Here is a 12329-nt window from a genome sequence, read left to right as displayed (position 1 = left end):
TCTTTGGTTTTGCAATCTATATGCCTCTTTTGAGTAAAACACAAATCACCTCAATGACTGCCCCAAACTCTATCAATCTTCATTCTGGACTTTGGCCTTTGCAAGGTTTTCTAGTGTTTTACATCTTTTTGGTCTAGCACAGTGTGCTGGGTTGTCTCAGTGGGCTGGAGATTATCTTCCTGGTACGTTCCTCTTTGACCTTTCTTCACTGAGATGAATGCTGTCTGATATATATTTTTTTTAGATTTTTTTAATTACCTATTTCAAGAGGAATATATGACTCCAACCGATTGTAACGATAGTTTAGATCTTCTTTCAAAACCTATCAGAAGAGAAAGCCCATGTGAAGTTATATGCTTTTCAACATGACATTGTATTGTCATCATTAAAGGGTAATGATGTGAGCAACATCCAAATCCTCATTTGGATTCCTAATGAAATTTATCATGACTTTTTATTTTTAGTTCTGTTTTTGCATCTTGGCTCTGCACTTGAAATCCCGTGCTCATCACCCAACTAGAGTGTTTCTTTTGGCCACTGCTTAGAGGCCAAATGAGTTGAGCACACTGTCAAGAGCTGAAGTTTGGAACCTTACAGAGAAAGAAACTATAGCTCTGACTCCTTGTCCTTTATGCCAAAAGCTGTAGCCAGGACATCTTAGATGTATATAATGCCAGTTGGGTTCTCAACAATTTTGGCAATTGCTACTTCCCATTCCTCTTACCATGCATTCAGTGTGAATCCCTGTATTTACTGAGTTGCACATGTTTTGCTCCTCAGTGAATGATTAGTACTATAGAAATTATATATATTGCCCTTGCTTAAAAACACATTGGTCTCCAAGATGCCAACCAAAGATCTTATGGTATACTTGAAACACACTTTAATTGTGGGTTTAAATCCATAGCAATGCATTTGAAAATTGGGATGAATGGTGTCTTGTATTTAACAGTCTCTTTCTCACTCTTTCTTTCTCTCTCCCTTTTTAATATATGTGTGTAACAGGCATTCGCCTAAAGTGGTGAAAGCAGCATCTCAGGTCCTCAATAGTATGTGGCAGTACAGAGACCTGAGAAGTCTCTACAAGAAGGTAAGGCTTGGTATTTTCTGGATTTATCATCTTTCATACTGTTACCCAAATTTGGGGGCTGAGAGACTTTAGGCCAAAACATTTGTTTATGTGACTGGAAATCCACTTGGAGTTTAAAGTTTCAGATACTTGGAGGTATTAGTTTTTCCTTCATTTCTACTTTTAACATAGAAATGCCTTTTGAAAATATGTGTGGTGGTAAAAATGGGGTGTGAATTTGATTTTAAAATAAGTTCATAGAAAAAGTGCTGGATCTGGCAGCCCTGGAGAGTGAAATCCGCTGCTCATAGAACAAACCTGTCTATGCAAGCTCTACTACTGGGCCAGTCCTTCTTACACCTCCCAACCCTGTTCTGAGGAGATTACTAGATTTCCAGCCCTTCAGCTCCCAAATTTCCTCATGAGATTGTAAACAAGAGTATCTGAAGGAGTGGTGCTTAGGGAGCAGTTATGTGTGGAGCTGGGCTGAAACCTGGTAGCTTCACTTCTGATCAGCTGTCAGACAGTAGACTTATATACTTGGTTTTCAGACAGTCTGTGAAGTCCATAGTACAATGCCATTTCCACAGGCCTGCTAACCTCTTAAAAATGAATTGCAATAGGGTAATATAATACCGTGGAACAACATCCTATATAGCTTTTTAAACATAACTGTCTACTTAGTAAATGACAACATTTAAAGTAATTCTTGGTGTATATTTCCAAGCTGAATTGCATTCCATGTGAGTATCAGTCTGCAGATTTTGTTCTCCAATGTCTTCTTGCTTGGAATTTCACATCTTGTCTAATTGATGTTTGTATTTGTAATCTCATCAAAGAGAGCTAAGACTTCTTGTGGCAGAAAAGTTCAGGTCCTAGTTAAGGCTGAGGCATAACAATGGTGAAGAAGGGAGGGTTCACAGTGGCGTAATAGGGAGGGTTCACAGTGGCATAGTCTGTGTTGTACGTATTCTCCACGAGAAAATAACTTAGTTACATGAAATGTATGCAGTGAATCTCAAACTGGCAGAAGCTGACCTTCTGTTTGAAATGCTGTTCTTTTGCATGCCTCAGCCCTGCTTTTGTCAAGTCTGAGGAGTGAGGAAGATGATTATTGAGTGTCTCCCATTGTTCACTTTCAGTATTTTCAGTCATCCTTAGCAGCCCTAGGGATACCATATGTGAAGACATTCCAACTAACAAGCTGGTACTCAACTGTCCCATTAAGAGGTGGGAACAAACACGAGCTAGAGTAGGCTTTTCTTGATGCTAGGCAGTAACACACTGGAAGTGTGCATAGCCTGACTTCTGTGCATGTGGGTGGCTGCACTGTAGAGGCTGAACTGTATTGCACCATAATCTCTTAGAGGTTCTTACAATGTCTGGCTCATTTCCAACCTTCTGTCTGTACATATATATGCTGTGATGGAAAAGCAGTTTCTGGGGTTGCTCCATGCATGAGGTAGTATGCTGTATGGCTTCTGAGTATACTGCCAGCTAGAGGACATTCTGTTGGCTGCAGCGTGAATGCCTGGTAATGTACTTACATACTAAGCATGCTTAGGTACTAAGTACCGAGCATGCTTAAAAACGTTTTCCTTGGCCACAAATATATGCCTGTGGTATGGAAAATAGGACAGGCTAGCCATAGAGGTAGCTTCCAGGACACTCATAGCAGACAGATTGTTAATATTCTCAGGAAGTATTTTATTGATCTCTATATTGGCTAATTCCTATAGGCTTCACAGAATCTTAAAATGAAGGTCAGTCTCTGCTACATATTTGTATACTCATTACATGCCATTATATATGCTGCTAAGCCTTGTATAAATATGGTTTCTTTTAATCAAAATGTTCAGATAGTTAATTTAAAATCCTTTTTTTTTATTAAAATACATACAATATTCTTTATAAAGTCATAATAGTTATTAAACTTGCCTGTAGTAGGCTGACTCATGCTAGCTGTCTGAGTTTCGCCACTGTTTGGAAAGCAATGGAAATGTTTTTATGATAGGAAAATTAGAAGAGTTTGCATTATACTAATAGTCATCTAGTTATGTAATATAAAGATACTGGGTCAACATAATCTTTATTTCGTCCCATTAAAATATGTGTGCCAGTAAAAATGAGTGAATGTACAGTGTAATAAGATCAGCACTTTGCAGTATCTTGCACATGCACAGCCTTTTTTGAAGTGCAGGTAAATCCCATTGCATAACCATCAGCAATTTCCTCCTATGTACTCAAGTATCTATACAATTGCTTTCAAAGAATTGGCCAACAGAGACACAATTTTGTATAGTAATACAAGGAAATTACAAGTATCACATCATATTTAAGTGAAAGCAGCAGCACTTTTCTTCTGTTTGAGAAACAGTGTAACCAAATAGTTTGAATTGTCATATATTTTAGAGCTACACATTCACAGTACAGTTAGAAAAGGTAAAAAGAAGTATTCTTCTTTGTATTAACGGCAAATGAAGGCAATATATGTTTACTGCTGATAAAGTAGCAGTCATTATATTTAATCCAAATATGACTGGATCAGCAAAAACATTAAAACCTCTTTCACTTTTCTAATTTTGCTCAACATTGCAGGAAACATCCCATAGCTGTCAGAAGATAAACTGCACTGACAGAAATCCAGAGTTGGAGGTTGGTGTGAATGCCTAATGACCTGCCACACCTGTGAAGGACCAAAAACCAAGAAGTGCATAGGCACCAATTTTCCATTTGCAGCACTCCCTGCTAAACTCCTGGCTGTGGAGTGGAGAAAAATGCAGAAGTCAGAAACTGGTCCCCCACCTGCTGCCAGTAGCAGGGCTGCCCTAAGCAGGGTATGTGCAGTGCTTCCTGCCAGCTCCAATCCCATCATGACTGAGCAAGATCTTAGCTTTAACCAAGGCTATTAGCAGTGATGCACCTATGTAGTGAAACCTAAATGAAGCAGCCTCTGAGGACACTGTCAAAGTCAACTGTTGCATAAAAAATAGCCCACATTTAACAGATTTCAAGGTTCCAGCTTCATCTATTTTGCTTAAGAAAAATAGTTGTGCGCACAAATTTCATTCTGCTGCTCAGTGTCTGACAGACATCTGCTGTTTCTCTAGGCTATTTACAGACAAAAACTGCAGCAACAACTGCAAGAATTTAGTTAATCTCATCGACCAAATCAAGCAACATACCCTGTCTCAAGATTGTAGGGTATCTGGCTAATACAAACTGTATCTTTTGACAACACAAAATTTTAACATCCTATCTGTCTTTTTTATCCTGAAAAATGCAAAATTATTCCACAAGTCAGTGAGATGGGAGACACAGAAAATTAATCTAGTAAGCCAGGTTAAGCTAGGGATATGTTTCTTGAAAAAGAGTTTCAGACCTTTCAGGTCTGAAGGAAGTCTAGAAGACAGATGGAGAAAGACTCTTTGCAAGAGCATGTAGTGACAGGACAAAGGGGCATGGTTACAAATTGAAAGAGAGTAGGTTTAAATCAGATGTTAGAATAACATTCTTTACTGTGGGGGTGGTGGAGCACAAGTCTAATGAGGAGAGGCTGAGGGAGCTGGGCTTGTTCAGCCTGGAGGAGAGGATGCTCAGGGGAGACCTCATCACTCTCTACAGCTACCTGAAAGGAGGTTGTAGCCAGGTAGGTCTCAGTCTCTTCTCCCAGGCAACCAGCACTAGGACAAGAGGGCACAGTCTTAAGCTGTGCCAGGAGAGGTTTAGGTTAGACATTAGAAAGAAGTTCTTTACAGAGAGAGTGATCAAGCATTGGAATGGGCTGCCCAGGGAGATGGGTGGAGTCACCACCCCTGGAGGTATTTAAGAAGAGACTGGATGTGGCACTTAGTGCCATGGTCTAGTAGATGAGGTGGTGTTGGGTCATGGATTGGACTCAATGATCTCAGAGGTCTTTTTCAAGCTGATTGATTCTGTGATTCTGTAAAAAAGGTGTGATCATCACAATTTTTCATCAGTAGATTAAATACTGTCTCCCAAAGACAATGTCATAATTTTCAAACTTCTTTGCTTTCTGCAAGCAAGACTTTTTTTCATAAATTATCATTTTTCTGCCTCTGTTTACGTGAGACTATTCTGAAATACTTAAAATCTGACTTTGAAACATGCTTAGTGGTCACATGGTCCATAGCCCTATAGGTGAGTTAACGGCTCAACACTTATTAAAGACCAGGTACAGGAGCTATCTCACAGCTTGTCCCTGTGCTTCAAACTGCTGGTACACCCCTCTTCTTCAAGTATCTTGGTAACCTGAACGGGAAACAGGAGAAATAAGTGCTGCTTGCAGTCTGCAAAAAGATGTCCTGTCCCGTTTATATTTAGCCACCTAAGCAATGTGAGAGGAGCTGCTACAGTGGTTCTTTAAAGACACCTATTTCCAAGTCAGGATCACTGGCCCCCACTCCAGTCTCTAGGGTATTAGTTGGTTGAAGATTTGGGGACATCTTCGAAAATACAGTTGTGACTATAAGAGAGCAGATTTCCATTAGTAAGTAAACTCTTCTCTCAGTATTCAAGAAGATAACCAACTCCTCTTAAACACAGATAGCTTGTTAAATTACATGAGGAAATTTGAGCAAAAGGGTTGTGCTAAATGAGGGTAACATGAAAGAAAAATTATTACCTAAACACAAGATTCAATTAACATTAAATGTGCATAATATTAAAGAGCTGGAGGAAGTGTTAGGAAGAATATGTTTTCTATTGATTGGTTTTCTTTGCCTGACCACTTAGGCTCCAGCAAAATATGTTTACATTCTATCATGTTTAAACTTACTCTTTCTTCCAATACATAAGTAGGGGTCATGATGAATTTGTAGAAATTATTTTTCCCCCTCGTAGGTTTCTGTTCTGCATGGAATATTAGAAATGTTTGTCCTATTCACCTGCTGTATGAATAAAAATACCACTCAATGTTTGAAAACAGGAAGACTGTTACAGGCAACCGTCCTTCGGCATGTACTGTGCCATTTACAGCAGGGATAGTATTGTGATAGGCATTTAATGAAGTCAGAGTAGTCACTCTGAAGATGGCCTTGTTTGTCATTGGTTGGAAAAGACATGTAGAATTGTCCAAAGCCTTAGAAAGAGTTAAGGCCCATCTGGATATAGAAGAGGACTCACTTTTCATGACTTTCAGAATAATAAAATGATGACTCTATGAGAAGGTCCTTTGTGGCTAAATGTTCCATGGAGATTGCCAGTATTAAGCTTCAAAACCCTAGTCAAGGAGTTTTAGAGTCTAAAGTCTTCTTTTAAATAAAATATACATATTCACCCTTTAAAAATGTTAATTACAACATGCTATCATGTAGACTTGGGACACATCATTTGGATTTTCTTGTGGTAAGATTATCATTAGTCAGACATCCCCCAAAAGAAGCTGGTTTAGGTTAAATTTATCTAGTGAAGAGGTCTGTGCAGAACTTAAACCCTATATTAAGAATCTAAATTCTAACTCCAGAACATAATAGTTCCTCAAAAAGTGGCTTGACTTGAAGGAACTATTCATGTGCTCAGACTTTTCATGAGCATACGTATTTTGCAGTGCTGAACTTTCAGCAGGGCTTAATTTATTTCTGCACAATTGGCAAGGACTTTTTCAGATTAACATATCACCCTCTTAGAAAAAGGATGAATTAATTTAAGATAAAGACCCCACTGTAATATAAAGCTGGAGTATCATTATAGAGAAGGCATTGTTTAGAGCCCATTTTTATATTAACTATGAAAATGTAAGTACCTGATTAATAAATGATTGACTGATTGATTGATTTATGGCAGTGGGCGTCCCCAAGCTTCAGTGTGACTGATGACAGAGGATTTTCACCAACCCACGACTCTGGGTCATGGCACGCTCAACATACTCTCTCCCAGAGCCAAGAAACCAGAATCTATTCCCCAACCCAGGTATTCTGGCTGTCAGCTGACCACTCTTGAATTGTTATGTTGACTGCATACTGAGATTTGTACTCAAAAGAGCTCTACAGGAGACATTTGAATCAAAAGTAAAAAAGCCTTGCTGGAGAATATGATTTTAAGTTAAACAATTTCATTCATCAAACCCTGTAGGTTCTAGATGGAAAGCGTCTCACTTCACCTAAGAGAGTACTCCTGTTCATTTCAGCCACAGGAGGAAGGTGTGCAAAGATTTGCTCTCTTTGAGGAAAACATTCAGTTCCCTGACAATCGTGCTAGCATTTCTGTGGTCTCTTTTTTGATTGTCTTAACCTTTCAAACTGAAAGGCAGCTATTGATAAGCACTGTGTTGCAATAGCAGATTAAATTTATCAGGCACATTGCTTTGTTTTCAGATGCAATGGTATCTCTTAAGAAAAAAGCAATAGCTGCATATTTCAGTAAGGGGAACCCAGGTAAACTGGTATATTTACATAAAAGTCAGTGTTTTCAGGAGTCACTTAAATTTTTAAAATGCTAATTTTAAAAATCTCTGTTAATAGGGACAACAAATATCTCCTTCAGACAGAATTATAGTTGATGAGAATTAGCAGGACTGGGCATTTTTTTGTTAGAGGCAGTCTTTAATTTGAGGTACTAAAATTCCATTTCCTTAACCAGTGTATTCTTTTTTTTACTCCTAATATTTTTTTAATATTAAAATATTACTTTGTGGCATTATTGCAAAAACAAAATACCTTCTACATATGCATAGCATTCAAGTAAGTCCATGGAGAAACCTTTATATATGTGTGTGTGTGTGTATATATACATATATGTATTATTATACGTGTAAACAGACATATATTTTTTTATATAAGTCATATATATATATGTGTATTATTTCTGATAAAATATTTAGAGACAATTGGAATTTACATGTTTTTGCTGGCTACACAGGACAAAGTAGTTATGCTATTTCTTTCAGTTTTTTGGTTTTTTGCACTAAGTTTGCCTGAAAGAGAGAAGGCATTACAGAAAATGTCACTTAAATACCCTAGACATAAATATCTTTCAAGGTTAGGGTAAATCCTTTTAATCTTTAGCTAATGGGAATACGATACTCAAAACAGCCAGCATTTCATCATCTGATACATGACATTAATTTCTTTTGTTAAGTAGGAATTAAGCAAATTCCCAAATCGATTTTAAATAAAGAAAATGTGGACATTTTCTGTGGAATTAACATATTCAAGCTTTTTTTTAAAGCATCATCTGAATAATTTTAGAAGATAGGGATTCTATAACCAATATAGCAAAAAGTTATAGTCTACAAATATATACTTTCTTGTTTTCTTTCTAAAAAACATGTTATTCACCTTTAATTAAGCATTTTAAATATCATCATCATCATGGCTAGGCTTCGCGAACGAAGATTTGGGAAGGCTCTATCCACATTTGTTACAGGCACGCTGGTGGCTTATGAGGCCAATACGAGACAGACATATCTGATTGCAAAAGGCACAGCAGAAAGACTCCTTAGATGGTGTATTCTGCAAGACACGGTTCTTTCTGTGTTGCCTTTTCTCCTCGAGAGTGATCCTGCGTGTGTTCTCAAAGGAAGCAGCTGCGTTATAGATGGTGTGTCTCCAGGCCTCCCGATTGGAGGCCAGAGTAGACCAGTTATGGTGATCAATATGGCCAAGGCTGAGATGTTGTTTCAGGGAGTCCTTGTATCTTTTCTTCGGGGCTCCTCTCTTGCAGCAGCCAGTGGCAAGTTCACCATAAAGCAAGATCTTAGGGAGGCGGTGGTCCTTCATCCTGGAGACGTGCCCTGCCCATCGCAGCTGTGTTTTCAGCAACATGGCCTCAATACTTGTGACTGCTGATTGTTCTAGAACAGATGTATTGGTCACAAAATCTGACCAGTGGATGTTTAAGATTGTTCAGAGGCAGCGTTGATGGAAGCGCTCTAGGAGTCGCAGGTGGTGGCGGTAGATGACCCATGATTCAGATCCATATAAGAGAGCAGACAGCACTATGGCTCTGTAAACACTGATCTTTGTACTTTTCTTCAAGTGTTTAGGCAGCATCACTGTATATGTAAACTTACTATTTAACTTACTTCCTCTTTTGATTGCATAAGCCTTCTCAGGGATTGTTTTTTTTAAGAATCATTCAAAACTTTGTTGAGGCAATTTTAACATTTGTAGATTTTTGATTGCCAATTGCCTGCTTAAATAACTCCCTGTTTGTCTATACAATAGGAATGTGCATTTCATGAGCAAAATCATGAAGACCAAAGAGGAAATTGTGCAAATAAATTTAACTGAGATATACAGGTAAACTCTTTGGCATATGCAGAAGTGTTCAGGAGTATTCACATAGGGAAAGACTGGTGTATAAACTGTTCTTGAATTTTGGAAAAGAGAGAGAAAGATTGTCATCATTTGACATAACACACACATATTAAGTGTTTTCACCTAGCTGTGCTATCATTCAAAATAATTTGGCTACTTTTTTAAGAACAATTTAGAAAAAAATACCAAAATATTACAAAATGCTAAGTCAAACTGAATGTTGTATTGATTTTATTTTAATGTCAATAATTATCATTTCACTTGTGCTGTAAAGTAGAACATGTTCTGATTTTCTTAGTTTATCCATCATATCAAGTAATATTTTTTGTAGTTCCTTCTAACTTGCAGTTTATTAACAGTGTAAGACAATACTAGAAAGATAGAAGATCGTCGTTATGTGATTACTTTTTTAAAAATGTATTTCACGTGGCCTAAAGAAAGTAGAAAATCTTTTGCAATCCAAAAATTAATGTTCTTAGCTATATAACAATAACAACATATGGAGGAGTATCAAAACATGTGTTTCTACATCAATTGTTAGAGGGACATGTTCTCAAATGTTTAATCCTCCTGTACTTCATAGTTTACTGTATGTTAATAAGTATCAATTATTCTCATCATTTTACATTTTACATAGTTAAATTCTTTGTCATGGTCTCAACAAGGATTTATTAACTCTGCAGTATAACCTAACATTCCTTTAGTTATGTTTCAGTATTTATATGTTTCTTTCTGAAACATCTTCTGTGTTTATGATGATATTTAAAATATTAGCAGTAATCTAAGAGAGTCTAGGCTGAACTGAAGATTCAGTATGGATTACAGTATTTTCATGAAAACAGTTCTGTGTAGCTGAAGCCAGACGTGCCCTTACTTGTACTGTTTTGGTGCAGGCTCTTTTACTGAATGATGTCCAAAAATCATGTATGATGACTAAGCACAATTAAACCCAAACTAATGACTTTTTTTTTTAATCAAATACTTGTATGTCTATTGGACAACATATCTGTATGTTTGCTGGTAAATATCTATATGTACATACATGTACATGTATGCACAAATGGGGCGGTGTGGATGTAAAAATCACAACACGGTGTAGACATAGAAGACACTGCCTTTAAGTATGATGTCTACAATACCCATAGGTTGGATATTATGAAAAGGTTCTTCACCCAGAGGGTGGTTGGGCACTGGAACAGCTCCCCAGGAAAGTGGTTACAGCACCAAGCCTGACAGATTTCAAGAAGCTTTTGGACAAAGCTCTCAGGTACATGGTGTTAATCTTGGGGATGATCCCGTGCAGGACTGAGAGTTAGATTTGAGGATCCCTATGGAGCATTTCCAACTCAGGAGATTCTATGACTCTATAATTTTGTCTTGGAACAAAGAGAGCTTGGGAATGTGTAAAGGAATAAACCTTAATGGTTTGAGTTACGAGCTTAGAAAGTATCTGCAGATATGCTTGACTGTTGCTTTTCCCTTGAGAGCCTTAAAGGCATGATAGTGCTTCCCTTTAGCATTTAGCATTGTAGTGAACAGTAATTCAGCAGCCAAATTTAACAGTAATTCTTCCATATAATTAATAAGGAGTGCATGGAAACTGGTGCCATTCTCATCCAAAACCTACTAGACTCAAGAGGTGCTAAACAAGTAAGAAAAGAATCAAAGTTTGTCCAAACAATTCTCTAGGATGAGCCCTACATATGTGAAACTAAATCATCCTCAGCACTGATACTGAGTCTAATGGTAAGCTCTAGCTGACTTATGATGGAATGACAAGGTATTGTTCACTTGAAAACTCAAGTCCATTTTAAGGTTACTAAGTACAGATTTAGAAGACAGAAATTTAATCTCATACTTGTGTAAAGTCTGTCTCCAAAGTACTCCACCCTTTGAAGTTCTCTGAAAAAAAGAAAATTTAAAATGCAGCCCAGGAGTCAGTATCTTTCTCTTAAAGCCTTCTTTCTGAAGGGAATTGTATAACTGAAGTTTCTGAAATATCCTTAGGGTAGAGCTACGAGTAGGCATCCAGAATCTAGAAGGTTATGAATAAGTGGAAGGTCACACATTTTTTTTTTTCAAAAATATGGTCCCTCAGAATAAGACTTTATTTTAATACTTGAATACAAAATAGAGACCTAAGAAAATTACTGCATGTGTTTTGGGACTGGGAACATTTTTAGACCACTTAAATAATGTATTAAATATTTTTAAACAAATATAAATATTAATTAGTGACAAAGAAAGTTTAGCTGGATTCATATGTACAATACCAAAAAGAATCCAGAAGTCTTTCTAAAGACTTTCAGGAGTGTTTTAAAGGTACACACTAGGAGAAATTATTTTTAATTTATGTCATTTTTCTCCAAAATTCATTCAAGGAACATGATTTCTACCATTCTTAACAAAATATCATATTTAATTAACTTGTGTGCTTGATGTTTGGCTATCTAGTAAAGGTTCAGATAAAAGTAGATGTGTAGTAAAGAGTATGCATGAGAAACTCAGTTTCTTTCAGCAGACTTGAACAGGAATTTTGGATGGCATTGGATGGCTGCTTATAGTTATGCAAATGAATCAGATCAATAGGACTTTTACTTGTAGTAATAGCATATGCACTTAGCACAGAGGGGAGGGAAATCATAGTTACTATGGCAAATTATGGCATATTTCTGTTTCAGAGGTAAAGAGTCTAGCTGTGATGCTCTGATGCGTAACACTGGGCACCTTTTGCTGATGCTTCACTGTGTTGCTGTACTTACATTATCATCATCCTCATTCTTCTGGGTACTATAAGGAGGTTAAATGTGTTTGTTTAGTGTGGCCAGTACATGTAAATTCAATCAAAGGTCAATGAAATATTAAGCGGCTGCATCTATATCTTACTTTGATGTTCTACATTATCTAATAACGGGTGGGGGAAAAAGTGCTAGGAAGTCCTTCTCATTTCTTCCCTCTTCTCTCCTAAAACTGCTAACAGA

General features: G+C 37.2%; 1 protein-coding gene across 12 annotated transcripts in view; it reads left to right on the top strand.

The window, feature by feature from the left end:
• The window catches only part of CTNND2 (catenin delta 2), a 632676-nt gene that overhangs the window by 596280 nt on the left and 24067 nt on the right, over positions 1-12329 (top strand). For 9 of the 12 annotated variants that reach the window (XR_010432020.1, XM_064661566.1, XM_064661477.1 and 6 more), the window contains 2 exons: positions 1006-1090; positions 6875-7000. Coding sequence is in view for 11 of the 12 variants with exons in the window: in XM_064661566.1 (XP_064517636.1) it covers positions 1006-1090; positions 6875-7000 (211 nt within the window). In the remaining variant the exon portion in view is untranslated. The remainder of the gene's footprint in view (positions 1-1005; positions 1091-6874; positions 7001-12329) is intronic. The other 3 variants (XM_064661515.1, XM_064661506.1, XM_064661523.1) reach the window with 1 other exon arrangement.

The sequence above is a fragment of the Pseudopipra pipra genome, chromosome 1 (genome assembly GCF_036250125.1).
Source record: "Pseudopipra pipra isolate bDixPip1 chromosome 1, bDixPip1.hap1, whole genome shotgun sequence".
In the NCBI taxonomy this organism is placed as follows: domain Eukaryota; kingdom Metazoa; phylum Chordata; class Aves; order Passeriformes; family Pipridae; genus Pseudopipra; species Pseudopipra pipra.
This window is presented reverse-complemented; position numbering and strand designations above follow the sequence as displayed.